General features: G+C 55.3%; 2 protein-coding genes across 4 annotated transcripts in view; one reads left to right on the top strand and one right to left on the bottom strand.

Annotated features, from left to right (window-relative positions):
* The window catches only part of ADPRM (ADP-ribose/CDP-alcohol diphosphatase, manganese dependent), a 578,681-nt gene that overhangs the window by 197,692 nt on the left and 363,155 nt on the right, over positions 1–17,834 (bottom strand). The window lies entirely within an intron of this gene.
* TMEM238L (transmembrane protein 238 like) lies at positions 1,797–2,842 on the top strand. Its single transcript, XM_045045330.1, has one exon. The coding sequence runs from the start codon at positions 1,986–1,988 to the stop codon at positions 2,223–2,225; it is 240 nt and encodes a 79-aa protein (XP_044901265.1). The 5' UTR covers positions 1,797–1,985; the 3' UTR covers positions 2,226–2,842.

The raw sequence follows: 17,834 nt of genomic DNA, 5'->3' as shown, positions 1-17,834 counted from the left end.
TGTCAGAGTCTGTTCAGCTGGAAGTGTGTGTGTGTGTGTGTGTGTGTGTGTGTGTGTGTGTGTGTGTGTGAAAACAGTAGAAATAAACATGGTGAGAAGACCTGGGGTGCCGAGCTGGAGCTGAGTGGCAGAGTGGTCACCCGCTTCTCTCTGACCTGTCACCCGAAGTCAGACAAGATTACGGTGACCAACCACCTGATGGCCCGGGACTCAAGAGACTCTCGGGCACATAAAAGTCTTCATGGTAAAATCGTTCGCAGGCTCACGGGACTCCTCTGCAAAGGCACCCGGGAGCCTGCAGACAGCCAGACCTGCACACATGCACCCGGGGTTCCACGGCACAGACTCTTGGCCTGCCCCCCACAGGGCATTGCCGTCCGCCCACCGTTCTTCCCGAGACACTCTCCCGGTCGGAGCTGGAGGCAGCAGATGGGAGGGCTGTCAGCCTCTCCGGCACTGGAGGTGCTCCTGTGCGGATACCTAACTGCCTCTGAGCATACATCCAGAAAAGGAGGGGCACCTGGGTGGCTCAGTCGGTTGAGCGGCCAGCTTCGGCTCAGGTCATGATCTCACGGTCCATGAGTTCAAGCCCCGCGTCGGGCTCTGTGCTGACAGCTCAGAGCCTGGAGCCTGTTTCAGACTCTGTGTCTCCCTCTCTCTGACCCTCCCCCATTCATGCTCTGTCTCTCTCTGTCTCAAAAATAAATAAACGTTAAAAAAAAAAATTAAAAAAAAAAAAAAAAGAAAAGGAGACAGACACCGGGGGGGGGAGTAGCCTCAGCTACTTCTCACTTGGAGATGCTCCAGATCAGCTACTTGGCCTGAGTCAAGTCTCCTGGAGCTTTGGATCCTAAAATCTGTAGCAACTTAATTCTCCTCCCCCTGCCCAGGACCTTTTTTCTGGAAGTTTCTCACTCCTCCTGGCCTATTTCACACTAGGGAACAAAGTCAGAGCTGTCTATTCATTCTCATCGACCAGAGAAGGCAGGAGAAAGAGTGGAAATTACTTCTTCCACTATGCCTGGGGGAAACCGAGTCCCAGAGACGTCTGGTGTGTAGGCCAAGGTCCCGCAGTGAACCAGGGACAGAGGGGAGGCCGCACACCCTGTGAGCGGCCACAGTGACACGGCTACATCACCCCTCGGGGATGTGAGCGAGCAGTGTCGTGTCCGCGGGACCTAAGGCAAACCTCGAGTCAGTCAGTCTGGAAAAGACGCAGAGAACCAGACAGATATTTCTCGACTTCTGTCCCCTTTTGGTTCACGCCCGATGGACCACAGCCAGAGGCTGGAGGTCCCCCTGCCCCGCCCACTCTGCCCCGTCCGTCTGTCCTCCCAGCTCCCCAGGTCTTCAGAATGGAGACCATCCACGAGGCACATCCACCTTCTCTGGGTCCCTGTTTGGTCCCTAGGACTGACGGATTCTTACCGCACCATTTCAAACTCTGTGTATGTCAACAGAGTCTCTTCTGCATCTTTTACTTAAAACCTCCCTCTGCACCAGGAAGAGGAGGATGGACGGGTGAGGGGAACGGAACCCCCCCCCCCCCCACCACAGGGCTCAGAAACCTGCCAGGACTTGCCAGGAACTCGAGAGGCACGGGACGAGGCACGGGACAGCCCCCGGACACCGAAACTCTCGGACACCGAAAATCTCGGACACCGAAAATCCCTCCCGGGGCACCTGACCCCTCCCCGGCCACGTAACCCAGCGCTGACCAGTCCCATCAGCACTGATGTCAGTGTGTTTTGGCCCGGACCACTCCTGAGTCACGAAGCAGTTAAGGAATAGCCTGCCCCACTGGCTGCCGTGCTCATAAAGCTGGGTCCGCGTGTACTTCCTTGTGGCTCCAGACAGCCTGACGTCTCCCTCGTTCGCTCACACCCAGCGGCCAGCGGGTGCGGGCGGCAGGAGGCAGAACCGCCACCCTCCCATGCAAATCAGCCCCAGGGGTGCAGCCGGGTTTCTCCCGCTGCTGCAGGGCAATGCTCCTGGGGAGGCGCTGGGGAAGATGCAACCTGGGGCGCTGTGTACTCTTCCTTGTGCTGGCCCTGCTGCTCGACGCCGTGGGCCTGGTCCTTCTGCTGCTGGGCGTCTTCGCCTCCCTCGATTACTGGGACTTCTTGGTCTACACGGGGGCCCTGACCCTGGTGTTCAGCCTGCTCTTCTGGATCACCTGGTATTCCCTCAACATCGAGGTACCTCTTGAGAAGCTGGACTTGTAGTTTGGCCGTGGGCACAGGAGGAGGGACGCAGGCTCCACAGGCAGCTGGCCGTGAACCTGGGGCTGCTGCGCGGCCGGAGGGGTAGAGGCGTGTTTCCACTCCCACCCAGAACGCCCCACGGGGGAGCAGGTGAGTGCACACGAGGCCCGCCTGGTGGGGTGGCTGGAGAGGCTGAGAAGGAACTGGAAGCCTGCACCCCGGCTGGGGGCTCTGCCCACCTGGGTGGGCACCTGTGGTGGCCACAGGCTGTCCTCTCCCCCTCCGGGGCCCGTCGTCCTTATGGAGACTACAAAGAGGGTCTCCACGGCCCCCTCCATTTCTGAGATGCCAAGAGTGGTCCCGCCATGCAGAACAGGAAGTTATTCCGTCAGCTCAGAACTTTGGAGAGGAGAGCCCATCTTGATTGTCTGTTGGAAGACCAGCCGGCTGCAGGGGGGGGAGGGGGTCTAGCACTGGGAGAGAATGGAAAGCTCTCCAGTGGCCGTGTGTGTCCTAGCACTGATGGAGTGGTGGCGGGGAACCACCCAGAATGGCCCTTCTCCCTCCCTTCCTGCCTGTACCTGCAGGTGGGGACACACACCACAGTGGGGAGGACCTGCCTCCACATCCTCCCTCGGGGCACCTGCCTCCTCTTTCAGCAGCGCCCCCCCCTCCCTCCTCACACACACACCCATGCAGCCACCCCCATCCTTCACTCCCACCCCCACCCGGCCACGGCTGGCCTGGGAGCCTCAGTGGTCAGGAGACCATGGCGGACCATTTCGTCCACCGAGCTGCACTTTCCAGCTGGGCCAGCTGCTTGGTTGACCACATGTGACCAAGGAGGCAGATCATCGTTAAAGATGTTTCACAGGGACGTGAAGCACCAAGGATAGAGCCGGTCTGGCCCCCGTGACCCTGAATTACGGGCAGCCCTCCCCCAGGGGACTGGAAGGGGAGCCCTGGTTGGGATAACAATCATCATCCCCCCGCCCCCGGTGGCCAGGAAACTGGCACAGCCGGGCACTCCCTTCCAGCGCTGGGTGTAAGGATAAAGGTCATTGCTGGGTTGGAAGGAGGAAATGATAATCCTGCCTCTTCTGGGGGATTCCATCTGACCTTTGGAACCAAGAGACCAGAGCAGCCGTTTGAAGAGGTTTCGGGGAGGGTAGCCTAAACCTGGTCCTGGCAGATGAAAGGCAGGAAAAGAGATGGGAAGTCCGAGTGCCTGGGTCCTGCTCTGAGTGCCACCGCTCAATCACTGGGTGACAGTGGACAGGCTCATCTGTAAAGTGAGGACAACATGACCTGCCCTTGTGGTTGCAATGGCCAAAAAGAGGTAAGGCAGAAGAAGGCTTTTTGCACGCAATGTGGTTTTTACAAATGTCCTATGCCCTTACTAAACGCATAGGAGAGGGTAAGCAAACTGATCCAGGTTCCCAACTGAGAGTTGGGGGTACTGAGAGGACTTGGGGTACCTCAAACTGGCAGTGAAGGGGTTAGTTTACACATTGCATCATGGAACTTCGAAGCAAGAAGGAACCCCTAATGTGTTTGCTCATTCCCAAAGACACGCCGGGCCCCGTGCAAGGCACTGGGGATGCCCCGAAGGATAAGATACACAAGGTCTCTACCCTCGAGGAGTTTCCCATCAAGGGAGACGTAGATAGTAACCAAATAGTCCCACTAATGGAGGTATGATAACAGAGTCAGGTGAAGACTGGGAAGAGAAGGAATATCACTTCACGGGAATGGTCAACCGAGACGCTGACCCAGAAAGTGGAGTCTCTCAGGAAGAGGTAATGGCTTGAGCAAAGGTCCTGGGATACCAGGAAATAAAAAGACAGCAGGGAGACTGAAGGGCAGAGGGGGCAGGTGCAGGAGGAGGTTAGGGTCCTGCCTGCAGTAGGCAGAGGCCCAGTCAGGCAAAGCCTTGAAGGCCATCCTAAGGACTTTGATCATTATCTTAAGAAGAATAAGAAGTTATTAAGGAGATGTGAGCAGGAGTGGGAGCTTGACATAATTGGATCTATGTTTCCAAAAGACTACCCTGGCCATGGCATGGATGATGATGTTGGTGATGGTGATGGTGAGGATGATGGTCACCAGTTCAAGCTCATCTGGGGAGCGAAATCACTTACCCAAACCACAAGGGGTCCCTAGTGTGAGGCTCCTTGCCCTTTACATCCTTTCCGCATTGAATAGAAAGAAGTCCAGCAGACCAATGATGAAGAGCATGGGCCAAGACCCAGGCCGTGTGGTTTGAATCCAGTTCCATTCCTTACCAGCTCTGTTTGTGACCCGGCGCGAGCCACATCACACCCCCATGCACTACTTTCCAAATCTGTAAAATGTAGATGATGTTAAGGACAGCAGCCCCAGTTATAGAGAGGATGGTAAGATTAGCCCTGCCTCATGCCGATGTCGCACAGGTTAAGTGGGCTAATGTGTGGACGGCGCTCCAGGAGTGATGATTAAAGGCAGCAACGGACATTCTGTCACGACACTGGTGGCCGGTGCATGGCAGAGGGGTAAGACCTTCCTTCGAGATAGACATACTTGAGGTGTTATGATCAATTCTTTTTTTTTTTTTAATTCTTTTAGTGTTTATTTTTGAGAAAGAGAAAGAGAGCATAAGCAGGGGAAGGGCAGAGAGAGAGAGGGAAACACAGAATCCGAAGCAGGCTCCAGGTTCTGAGCTGTCAGCACAGAGCCCTACGTGGGGCTCGAACTCATGAACTGTGAGCTCACGACCTGAGCCAAAGTCAGACACTTACCCAACTGAGCCACCCGAGCACCCGTGTTATGATCAATTCTTAAGACGGTGTATGGCATTCAAGTTTTTTCAGTAGTTACGTGAGAAAGCTGTCCCAGAACATGAGACTTTCGTCCAGGCTCAAAGGGACTTAAATGCTTGAGATCCACTGTACTTTCCACTAAACAGTCATGCAAATGTCTTCTTTTCAGTTCCCAAACTGCCATGTTCTGTGGGACCCTCAAAGCCAGTGTCCCTTGGTCCCTCCATCCCCTGCAATGCCTAGGGCTGGCCCAGAGTGACCAATCAGTGTGGGCTAGGGCTGCTCAGGGAGGCTGCTCACTTATGGAGCTGCCCCCCGCCCCATGACCTTGGGCACATCCCATTACTTCCCTTTAGAGTAGGAGATTTGGGACCCATGGCAGGTTTGAACGGGGGTCCGAGTAGCCCCCTCAGGGGCTGGAGTGGGTGGACAGCAAGCAGGCAGGACTCGTGCAGCCCCACCTGCCACACACATACCTCTAGAATAGTGGGGTTTCCACAGTTTTGTCTACTGAACTTTCACGGAAGGCTTCCTGTGAACACGGGTTCTGATGCTAAAACGTACTTCTCCTTTTTTAAAAAATTTTTAATGTATATTTACTTTTGAGAGAGAGAGAGAGAGAGAGAGAGAGAGAGAATGAGTAGGAGAGGGACAGAGAGAGAGGGAGACAGAGAATCCAGGCAGGCTCCAGGCTCTGAGCTGTCAGCACAAAGCCCAATGCGGAGCTCGAACCCAAGAACCATGAGATCATGACCTGAGCTGAAGCAGGATGCCCAATCAAGTGAGCCACCCAGATGCCCCAACTAAAACGTATTTCAGAAAATGACTCATCCCAATCCCCTTACATTCTATGACCTTTGGCCCGGGCACAATCTCCAACCATATTCATGATTGATGGGCAGTTCTCCAATTCTCAGAATGGAGTAAAAGAGCACGGACCCCTTTAATTCAGAACCCGAATATGCCATTCCAAGCTTGTCCTTGGACACTCCCCCCACCCGCCGCCTCCCGAGATAAGCGGGTCCCACCCCTGGCGTGAGGTCTGGTATGGAACCCAGGGCAGGACAGGACAGGCTTGGCTGTCCCTCGAGCCCTGAGCCTGTGGCTTCCGTGGTTCTCCAGAGACCAGAGGGCAACCTGGGCCACTAAACCTCAAAGGTCAACCCTCCCCTCCGCCCCCACAGGAGTTTCAGAACGAGTGTCTTGTTTTTATAGCCCAACTGTGTGTCAAGGGAGACAACCCGCCATTTGATTTTATCACTCAGTCGCCATATTCTCCTGAGATTTGCCTGCTCCGCATTTCACTTGCTGGGCATTTCTTGTAGATAGAGATAAGCCCCCAGGCAAAGTCAGGTGAGGATTCTTGTCCTTTTCCAGGAGGGTGCATGACTACACCACCCCCAAACACACACACACACACACACACACACACACACACACACACACCCTCACACCTGCTACACACACCCCAGAAACACACACTGGCAACAATCAAAGCCCAAGAGCACGCAAGGCTCACAGCTCCGAGCCCAGGAAAGTGAAACCTGTCCTTCACCATCAACTTTTTCTAACTTTCCACCCACAGAGAGGCGGGTGGACTGGCCAAGTCAGCTGGGAGTACAGCCAGGTGGAAGGTGGGCAAGCCGGCCCGGCACACCAGTGCCATTTGCACATGCAGGGCTGGGGCTGCGTGGAGGGCCAAACATCTCTCTGATCCCTGGAGGAATGTTTAATCTAGAGGGAGAGATAAAGTAAGTACACAGGGCGTCACAAAAGCACACGGAAAATGCACGCCGCGAGATAAGCTCGGTCGGGTGCATGGGCCCTGCGCACCCAGGTGAGGAGATCTTTTGGTTGTGGTGGGGCAGGGGTTTGTGTGTGACTTTGGACATCTGGCCTGGGTCCCGAGGAGCAGGAGAGAATGTGATAGGCAGAGAAGGCTCTTGGGAGAGCCACAGGGAAGGACTGCAGAAAGGAAAAAAGAAAATGAAAGAATATTCCGGAAAGAGCGAGCAAGCACATGTGAGTGGGTCAGGGGTGTTCGTTGGAGGACGTCAGGGGCCAGATGAGGATTCCAACACCTGGAAAGCAAGGTGGAGGCTTCGCTGACTTCAGGGACTGGAGAGGGACGTGGCCGGGCTCTGTTCAGTGATAGCAGGTGCAGGCAGGTGGGAGAGAGGTGCGGGGGCAGGGAGACCGCGCAGGAAGCTAGGCGGGCAGGTAGTAAGACGCGGACAGGAGGTTAGGGCCACGGAAAGCGAAGGAGACACAGACAGCATGAGTGGGACCAGACAGACCCAGCGGACGGCCTGTCCTAGTGTCCTGCAGCCCGATGGCGACATCAAAGCTTTCAGAGAGCCCTGCCATGCCTGTGAGGACGGAGGTCAGGGGAGGGCACAGGTTTGCTTCCGAGGATGCGTTTTCCTTCGCACGGGCGGAGTCTGAGATGCAAATGGTACACAGGATGTTCCACGGCCCAGCTGGCGTGGAACGTGCAGATTTTAGAGTCAGAAGGAAGATCGGGGCAGGAGGACGGAGCGAGGGGTTGGAGACCCGAGTGTGGATGAGATTGTACAGGGTGAGGAGGTAGACAGAGAGGGGAAGAAAACGGTGTGGGGGAGTGGGGAATCGAAGGAAGGGAGGAGGAGGGGGAACCCTAAGTTTCTCTGCACGAGATCCCATTCATAAGTTACCGTGTCTGACATAATGGAACTCACGAGGGGTGGTGCCAGGCTGTGAAACCAAGCGTACCCGCCCGTAAGGTCCACAACCTCTGCACCAGGCCCGGGGATGGCCACGTCCGGCCCGGGGGGCCAAATGTGGCCCTTCTCCCGTTTTGTACGTCACGTTTTACTGAGACGCAGCCACTCACTCACACGTGCGCTGTCTAAGGTGCTTTATGTGGTAACGCCAGAGCTCCGTGATCGCAGCAAAGGCCGTATGGCCGCATGATGCCTCCGATATCTTCTATCTGGCCTCTTACTGCGTAGTCTGCTGGCCTCTGGCCTGGCCGTCGTTACTTCCCACGGGAGCCAAAGCCACAACCTTGAGCCGGGCTTGCTTTTGGGGAGTGGGGGGAGGGCAGGCAGGTTGAAAGCCCACGGAGAGGTCCCCGGCGGTAATAAGGGAGCGACACCCTGCAGGTGACAGAGGATGAAGGAGGGCATGGTGTCAAGATGGGGGACTGACCGTCGAAGGCCTCAGAGCCATCAACAAGGCTGTAGTGGCCTGAGGAAAGTTGACTGCACTGGGCCGTGAGCCTTTGTCCTTAGATGGTGGGGACAAAATGGGACCAGCGCTGTGCACAGAGTGGCCGCTGGGATGCACAAAGGGACCAGCACAAATCCATCCCAATCCTCAGTCGTATCTGGAGATGATGAAGTGACAGGAATCAGGCTCTGCTGGCCACGCTGATCTTGCAGTAGGATTTTTTTTTTTTTTTCAGAGGAGGGGGTTGAGAACATTGAACAGGAGGGTCAGGAGAGAGGAGGAGCCAGGAGAGAGGGGGAGAGGACACTGGAGTCACAGCCGAAGATAGACAGATGTCTGGCCACGTCCAAGGTGGGCGTGGGGTGGAATCCAGAGCCCGGGGAACGACTCCGTTAGCTTTGGGTGCAGGGAAGGGGGTGGGGAGAGACAGCTCAGACTCGATGAGTGCCTCGGTGTTTACTGACCGATTTCTTATTTCCAGGACCTCAGCCGATGCTCACAGCTCAGTTAGGGGCTCAAACACCCATTTTACGGGTTGGGGAGACAGAGCCCCACAGTGGTTCACAGCTAGCCCGCAGAAGGGGCGCTATGGCGGGGCAGGCCTAGAATCCAAATCTGAGTCCTGCTGCCTCTCAGAACCACACACAGGTTTGAAATGACATAGTCAAGTCTCTGGCTGACAGCTTCCTTCATTTATTCAATATAGGTACTATCTGACAGAGTAGCGTCAGAGCCCCGGGAAGATGTCTTCTCTTGGCCGCATGCCCTCTACTAAGTATCTGGGAGGAACCAGAGGCTTGCAAAGCACCCACCAGGACGCCCGCGAGTGGCATGGATGCCAGGCTTCCGGAAGGTTCCAGTCTCCGCCAAGAGTCCGGCACCCCTGCGCCACGGCTGGCCCCCCAGCCATTCGGGGATGGCCCCAGAAGCCTTCAAGTTCTCAAACTGGGGCCCTGATGGGAGCGACCTTGCTGTGGGGTTCAGAGGCCAACTCTCGTCAAGGTCCCGTTAAAGACTAACAGCCAGAAATCAGCACAGAAGTCTAAACGGGGCCTCCCGCAAGCACACATCAGGCCGTGTGGCTGCTGCTTCCCCTCCCCGGCTGTCTGGACGGGCCGTGTGAGCCCCTGAAGGGCTCCGCCTCACCCATCTCAGGACGGTGCAGGGTGGCCCAAGGGGCATATTCTAACGCTCTGGCTGCAAAAGCAAAGCGTAGCTGATGCTGTGCGATGTGTGAGGGACGCCGCCCTCCTCCGTGCCTCACACGGTTTGCTATGAAGGCAGCCCCGTCCATTTGCACAGCCAGGCTGCCCGGGGGGCTCACACTGAGCTTTCAGTCAACAGAAGGCCTCCGCCAGGCGATACCCTGACAAAGCTAGCGAGGCCTGTGCTGTCCTCGTGTTCTCCGTTTCTCGATCCTAGCTAAGAGCAGGACTCTGTTTTTATCTTAACTCAGTTGCGTCCAGTCAAATGCAGCCCGGCTCGGAGGCTCATCCGATGTGCGCTTGTCCCCAGGGCTCGGCCTGCCTATGTAATTTATGTTTCTCCTGGTCTAATTTTGTACTTTTTATTTATATTTCACCCCGAAAAGTGTAAGTGTTCCCTAGAAGCTGCCTCAGATGTTCTGTGCTATGAGGCAGGAACCTAGCTATAGAAGTAGGTTTGACCTTTGACCTTCTGCTTTAACAGGATGCGCCGTATTTCGGGGCGTGCGTGCTCCCGCAAGAATCCTCCTCAACCGCTACAGCTTTACAGCATCCTCTGCTCAGAAGTTTAACCTGCTTCTGTGCAAGTCCTGGAATTCGACCTTGGGCACAGCACTGTGGACGGAGACAGTGCCTGGGTTGTCCTGACACCATGGAATCTTCTGGAAGTTCTGTGCTTGAACACCAACCCAGCCTCTCAGAACGAGGCTGGTCTCGGAAGCCATCATGAAAGGAACATTCCAGATAAGCCATTAAGGAAAAAGATTCCCCTCCTACTCCAGAAGATTGGACATTTCTTTGTGTTTCCAACCTGACTCCCCACGAGCGAGGAAGCACGTCCTCTTACCGGAGGTTCTAACGTCAGCATGGAAAGAAAAGTCACCCGTGATCCACATCACCCTGAACAGCTCCTTAGGAAGACGCTGTGTTGGAGGCCTCGTTCACTTCCTTTCCTTGGTTTTTTATCCCAGAAATGGAACGGGTTTCCCTTCCTTCCCTTGGAGTCAAATGCAACAGCTGACTTTCATCTGTGTTGTTCAAGACAGGCAAATCTTGAAAGAGGGGGAGCACACGTTCTCAGAATCTGAGGGACCGAAGGAACTGAGATGGGCAGAACAGCGGCGGGTTCCGGCCTCCCACATCACGCCCACTCCAGGGACCTGTACGCCGTACTGGGACCTTCCCCCACCGCCCTCGTTTTTTGTGCACCTGCTACTGGGCAATTTAAATGCGTGCATGACGGTTCTCCATTTAAGTGCGCCTGTTGGTTCAACTCCTGGACCGTCTCCCAAATTAGAGGGCGTGTTTCTGCGGGACGGGAGCTGTCTGACCGCCGCTTTTCGAGTAAATCTGTGATAATAGCTGTCGTGGGTGCAGCTGGCTACTTGCTGGCCCTGGAATTAGCCCCCCAGAAGAAAAGGGAGGTCTACGCGAGAGGGCGTCAACCATCCGGGAACCCTAACGAAGAGCCAGAATGGAGGGGGCACGGTTAGACAACGCACGTGGAAACTGGGGGCAATCCCTCTGGGGCAAGTCTTGGTCCGCCACTGATTGTATGCCAGGATGATACTCGGGGACCCATTAGGGTGCAGAATGAGAGAACACGAGAACAGAGCCCAATCTCAGAGAGCACGAGACCGGCACTTAAAATGTTGGCGGATCTCCGGGGGCTCTTGGTAAATGCGGATTCTGATTCAGGAGGTCTGGAGAGAGGCCAAAGGCTCTGCATTTCTAACAAGCTCCCGGGTGACGCCATGGCTGCTGGTCCATGTGACACACAGAAGCACAAAGATCGGGGCGCCCGGCGGGAGGCGGGGGGGCTTAGTTGGTTAAGCGTCTGACTTTTGGTTTCGGCTCAGGTCATGATCCCACGGTTTGTGAGTTCAAGTCCCTCATCAGGCTCTGTGCCGACCTCACGGAGTCTGCTTGGGATTCTCTCTCTCGCCTCTCTCTGCCCCTCCCCGCTCGTGCACGCACGCGCGCTTTCTCTCGCTCTCACCCAAAATAAATAAATAAATAAATAAATAAATAAATAAATAAATAAACTTTAAAAAGAGAAAAAGAAGAGCAAAGATCTTGAGCAGCCCCGTTATTTTGGAGATGGGCAGAGACTGAAGCCGGCGGGTGAAATGACTTTCCCAAGTTCAGGCAGCTGCAAAGCAGCAGATGCAGAACCGAAGCCCGGAGCCCAGGAGCCCAGGTGCCCAGGTACCCAGGCTGCCCCTTTCCCCTCCCTAAACTGCTGACTGGCTTCTCCAGGGCCCTGCCGAGCCTCGGGCACAACAAGCAATCAGGGCCGCCCCAGAGGAGGTGAGGCACCCTCGTGCTCAGGAGCCACTGTGCCTTGGGCCTCGATGTGGCTGTGCTGCATGCCCAGGAATACTCTCGACCGACCAGGTGACCGACACTCTGGACCGACCAGGCATCCACACTGCTCCGTGTCACTGCACATGCCAGAGCCGTGAGCGCATGAGTGCCTGTCACGCGAGGCGAGGCAAGGCGGGCCAGAGAGGGAGGAGGGAAACAGGAGGGGCCGAGTTTCTACGCGCAGGACCGCATGGAGCTGGGTTCATCCTCCCAGAAAGTTCTCCCAAAGGGCTCTCCAGAACCATCCCTGCAGTCCCTCCTCCTTGGATGGCGGCTGGGCTTTTCCAGCGACCCAGACTCTCAGTGGAGTCTGCCACTGACAGGCTGAGTGACCTTCTAGGTGATCCTTGCCAATTAGAGGCTAATAATAACGGCATCACATGCTCAAGGATCAAAGGTGACTGGGCAGCATTCTTGGCCTTCTGGGAATCCCACAACCCTTGAAGGGGCAAACACCATGGAGACCATCTCTGCTCCTTGGTAGGAATCAACAGTAGAGCTGGAAATTTCAGACCCCTGATGATTCCAGAAACTTCGCACCTGTCATTTATAAAGCTATTTGAAGTCAAGTCTAGGGCCCCTGCATGGCTCTGTTGGTTGAGCGTCTGACTCTTGATTCCAGCTCAGGTCATGATCCCAGGGTCGGGGGATCGAGCCTCACGTTGGGGTTGGGCTCCGCACTGAGCGTGGAGCCTGTTTAAGATTCTCTCCCTCTGCCCCTCTCTCCCCGCTCATACTCTCTCTCTCTAAATAAAACAATAAAAAGTAAAGTCAAATCTGCCACTAATAGGCAAGTCAGCAGTTCACACAACCTTGGTGCTACAGTTTACTGTAGGGACCCGCAAACTCAGGGGAGCACGAGCATCCGTGGGGAAGGGTGGCTCCAGCCAGGCTCTGCGGCCCACCCATGGTCAGTAGCCTTGAGGCTCCTGGGAGTCAGCTCACTTCTCGGTGACGTTACAGTGCGGTGGCGAAAGGGGGAAAGTGATCCTGAGTCGGCCGCTGCTGAGGCCAGCCTGGAAAAACCTTTGCATGAGGGACCAAAGAGCCTTCTAGGTAAAAACCAACCCTAAGGGCAAAGAGAGGCTGACAGACAAGCTCAGGGTGGTAACAGAGACTGAATGTAGGTGTCCTCACCTTTGTTCATCCTTCAACAATCTCTCCTTGTTTGCGACAGAAGGATTGTGAGACAGATTAGGCACTTTGGGGGCGGGTGGTAGGGGGAGGGCTGTGTGTGATACGGGGATTCACATCACAGCACCGAGAAGCATGTGGCATAGACGTGGGCTGTGTTAGTTCCCAGTAGACACGTGTTAGCGAGACAGTAGGTGCTAATAGCTGTTTGCACTCATTTATGCTGGAAACCGAACGGTGCCGGGAATGCCAAGGTTTCACCGTATGACCAAGTGCTCTGTCTGTGTGTAAGGACCGGTCACCCAAGGCCCTCTGGCATCCCGCAGACGGCTCCTACTGGGAGATCCTTTAGCATCTGAAGTTGGTGACTTGCCGGGAAGGGAGGGGGAGATGAGGGACAGAGTCCCACGGCCTCCCCCCACTTCTCTGCAATGCCCCCACACTGCCGGGCTTGGTGCCCCCAAACTCCCTGAGTCGGCCTGTGAAGAAAGAACGTGCATACAGATGATACTTCACAGGCTGACCGCTTGGATATGCATTTGGCCCACCTCTGCTTCCGGAATACAAGCACCCAGTTGACAAGCGTCTTCCGGCCTTTGCTTCTCCTCCTTCTCCAAGCTGACTGCTCCCGTGTCAGCCCCCGCCACCAAACAGCCATTTTTCAACAGCTTCCCTTCCATACCAGCTCATCCGGGTTCACCTGCCCCCATCCAGGGGGTTCCTGCTCCAGACCTACAAAGTGAGAGGCTGTGGGGTGGGCCCAGCAACCACGTTGACCAAGCTCTCCGGCGGATTCTGACACACGCGTGCTCCAGCCTGAGATTCTACGGGGACAGATCTTTGAAGCTGAACTGGGAGCCTGGAGGCTGTCCTCCAGGTGACCCCGTCTCCTACATCTCCCCAGGCACCAGAGAGCAAACCTTACCCACCGTCACATGGCGTCCTGCCGGGCTGCACCAGCCCTAGGCGGCTCTATCAATCACCTGTGGGGAACTCTGCGTGCTGGCCAGCCCATACTGTCCCCAATGGCCTGTGACTAGTGTCCTTTGCTGGCCAGGGAGTTGGACTGGTTTTTTTTTCCAGTCTTGTCTGCATTTCAGTCTTCAAGAAACTCAGGTTTCCCATTGCTTAGGAAGAGAGGCGGGGGTCGGGGTTGGGGGGGGGGGGCGCCTGGGTGGCTCAGTCGGGTTGAGCATCTGACTCTGGGTTTCGGCTCAGGTCATGATCTCATGGTTCAGGAGTTTGAGCCCCGCGTTGGGCTCTGTGCTGACAGCGTAGAGCCTGCTTGGGATTCTCTCTCTCCCTCTTTCTCTTTCCCTCCCCCACCTGGACTCTCTCTCTCTCTCTCTCTCTCTCTCTCTCAGATAAATAAATAAACATTAAAAAAAAAAAAAAGAAGAGAGTTGGGTGTGGGAGGCTGTGGGGGTGGGGAGGCTGGTGCAGGAAAAAGGAGGGAGGAGGGAGGAGAAGAGTCCGGGGACCAAAAGGGAGAGGCCCTGAGGGAGTGAGATGATGGGGGAAAGGATGGGGTGGGGAAGGGTGACCAAAGAGCCACGGAAGAGAGAAATCGAGTTGGAAGCAACTGGGGAAGAGAGCATCTCTCAAAGTGTGGTCCTGGGACCCTGTTTGACAGGTAGGTTCTCAGTCTCACCCTAGACCTTCTGAACCAGGGACTCTGGGAACTGGGCCCATTTGTCTGCACTGTAAAAAAAAAAAAAAAAAGAAGTCCCCCTGGGGATTCTGACACAAACCTCAGTTTGAGAACCGCTGGGCTGAACGGCTGGCTGTATTATTTGAAGCAGCCGTGCTTCCCCTCGATCCTGGGTCTTTCCAGTGTGTTCGAATGTCTGCCTTGGGCACAGCGACTTGGAAGAGAGGCCAGGATGGCCCTGATGTGACTCTCACACATACTGACCGCCTCGTGCTCTTGACCTAACGACTCCCTGCACCTGCAGAGACTGTGCCCCCCCCCTCCTTGTCCTCCGTCACCCCCAATGCCCCACCATTGGCGCCACCAGCCTCCCACAGCTCTAACACTGAGCAGCCTTTCCCCGGAAGGTCCGTGGGCCTGGAAAGAACCCTCGGGAGCCTCTGATCCTGCGTTCCTCCTCAACTGATTCAACATCAAGGCCCTCCCTCCTTTATTATTTCTTCCCTGCATCTCCCTCGCCTTGAAATATGTTGTCTGCCAAGGAGACTAATCATTAAGGAATAATTAATTCATTTCCCCATGATTTATTAATCAAACAGCCATAGATGGGTATGCAAAGAGCAGAAAACAGGTGTATTACGGTTTCCATTAGAGTTCTGAAACCTTCAAAACAATCCATTCCAACTGCCCCGAGCCCCGAGGGATCCGGGGAGGAACAAATGAAACCATAGACTGCAGATCTCAACCGCCTGCAAAGAGCAACCAGGAGAACGGACTCACAGGCTGTTGGGCGGCTGCTGTTCTGCCCCTTCCTGCCCCCCGCTTTCCCAGCAGGAGCCCCCTCGCTTTGCTAGCGTCCCTCCCTGGTTGCCTGGGAGGCTTGTCAACCAAGGCATCGGGACGCAGAGGCGACAAGGGGCAAGACCGGGGTGGAGCTGGGAGAGGCCTGCCTCCAACAAGGAATTTCTCATAAAACTTCTTCTGCTCTTGAAAAGTCACACAAATGCTGCCTTTTGCTCCATGACACATTTGTCTTGCTCACTACTTTTTTTTTTTTTAATTAATGTTTATTCATTTTTGAAAGAGAGAGAGCGCAGGCAGGGGTGGAGCGAAGAGGGAGGGGGTGGACACAGAATCCGAAGCAGGATCCAGGCTCTGGGCTGTCAGCGCAGAGCCCGACGCGGGGCTCAAACTCACGAACCATGAGATCGTGACCTGAAGTCAGATGCTTAACCGACTGAGCCACCCAGGCGTCCCACTACCTTTATTTTTTTTAATGTTTATTTATTTATTTTGGGAGAGAGACAGAGAGAGGGTGAGCGGGGAAGGGGCAGAGAGAGGGGTGGGGAGAAGAGAGAGAGAATCCCAAGCAGGCTCCATGCCGTCAGCGCAGAGCCTGATGCGAGGGCTTGATCCCACGAACCGTGAGCGGAAATCAAGAGTCGGACACTCAACCCACTGAGCCACCCAGGCGCCCCTCGTTCACCACCTTTAAAATATCCCCAAGTCTTCAACTGGTTTCATTTCACCTGTGGGTCTACCTTCCCCACACTCACGACACAGACCCCAAGGGGGTCACGCAGCACAGGTAAGAAGTGGTCCTCATGGTAGGTAGCGATCCACCCCCAACCCCCGGAGGCTCCTCAAGCCCACGGCATGCAGATGCGCCCCAGGCCCTCCAGGCAGGAGGCCGGGCGGGTCCGGCCGCACCTAGAACCCCCACTCGCGATTAGGGAGCACCTCTCTTGCCCAAGCCCCTATGTTTCCATGTGAGAAGGCTGAGGCCCCAGCACGTGAAACAACTCACCCAAGGCCACACAGCCTGCTACTCACAGAGCCTGGATGGGAACTTAGGTTTTCTCTCCTCGTCTGCTGCCCCATTTCTCCTCTCTGGGTGGACACACGGGGCTGCCGGTGACACAGGACTCTCTCAAGGCCCGAGAGGGCTGCTTGGTGGGTCAGGCTGTGCTCAGCGAAACTTCCGGAGCCCCTTCTATAGGATGGGAGGATCAAGGCCAGCACGACGTACTTCAGACAGCTGTTTGAGAAGAATGCTGGGCGACACACGTCAGGGGCTTTGGAAAGGTACAAACAAGCCAGCGAAGGCCTGCGTGTAGCCTCGCGCATTCAGTCCCGTCCTTTCTCTTGCCCCGTGTGTGACTCTGGGAGGCTGACTCTGACAGTGACGCCCAAGGCGGCCCACGAACCACGTGCCCCGACACGTGGTCTCCAAAGCCAACGGAAGGCATCGATCAAGGGTCGCGTCACAGTGCTGTGGGCACGTCACGGCCTTCACCCAGGACTTCAGGGGCCTGACTGCCTCCGGTAGAGAAACCCACTTACTGCCCTCGTCATTTAGTTGATAGAAGCTGACTGTAGGGGTCAATTACCCAGCCACCGCAATGGGCGGACGCCTATAAATCACTCCGCCCTCCCCCCAGCCATGCCCCGTGCCACCAGTGGTTCAAACCGGAAAGAATCCTGGTTAATTACAAACGTACCAATCAATATAGTTCTACTTAAGTTCTACGACATTTGTACTTCCATTATCCTTCATTCCCAAACCCTGCTTGGTCTGCTTGACTTGGCAAAAGAAAGTCTTCGTGCTTTTCATGTACCAACTTTTCTTTTTTTTTTTTTTTTTAATTTTTTTTTTCAACGTTTATTTATTTTTGGGACAGAGAGAGACAGAGCATGAACGGGGGAGGGGCAGAGAAAGAGGGAGACACAGAATTGGAAACAGGCTCCAGGCTCTGAGCCATCAGCCCAGAGCCTGACGCGGGGCTCGAACTCACGGACCGCGAGATCTTAACCTGGCTGAAGTCGGACGCTTAACCGACTGCGCCACCCAGGCGCCCCAATGTACCAACTTTTCAAACGGGTTTGATAGGCGTGGTGCACGGAACAGAAAACAAAAAACAAAACAAAACAAAAAACAAAACACCCTGCTTCCCCATAAACCAAGGAGGCTTACAAAGAGAGCTCAGAGAAGGTCTGGGATGGAATCAGAGTATAAAAGCAAGAAATGGAAATCGAAGAGGAGGATGGCTTGGAACAGGCAGTTAAGTGTTTCGAACCCAAACCCGACAAGCTAGCCGAGTGGCCTGAGCTTGTGGGCTCATTACTTACCTTGTCCATAAATAGACCCTATTCTGTATTATAAATAGCTTTGCACTTGAAGAGTTTCTGAATGTGCTAGAGAGGCCGGGAGGGGGCGGGATGGAGGGAGGGGGCAAAGCTCATAAATCCAGAGCCTGCCCTTCCC

Source organism: Felis catus, chromosome E1, assembly GCF_018350175.1.
Source record: "Felis catus isolate Fca126 chromosome E1, F.catus_Fca126_mat1.0, whole genome shotgun sequence".
NCBI lineage: Eukaryota > Metazoa > Chordata > Mammalia > Carnivora > Felidae > Felis > Felis catus.
This window is presented reverse-complemented; position numbering and strand designations above follow the sequence as displayed.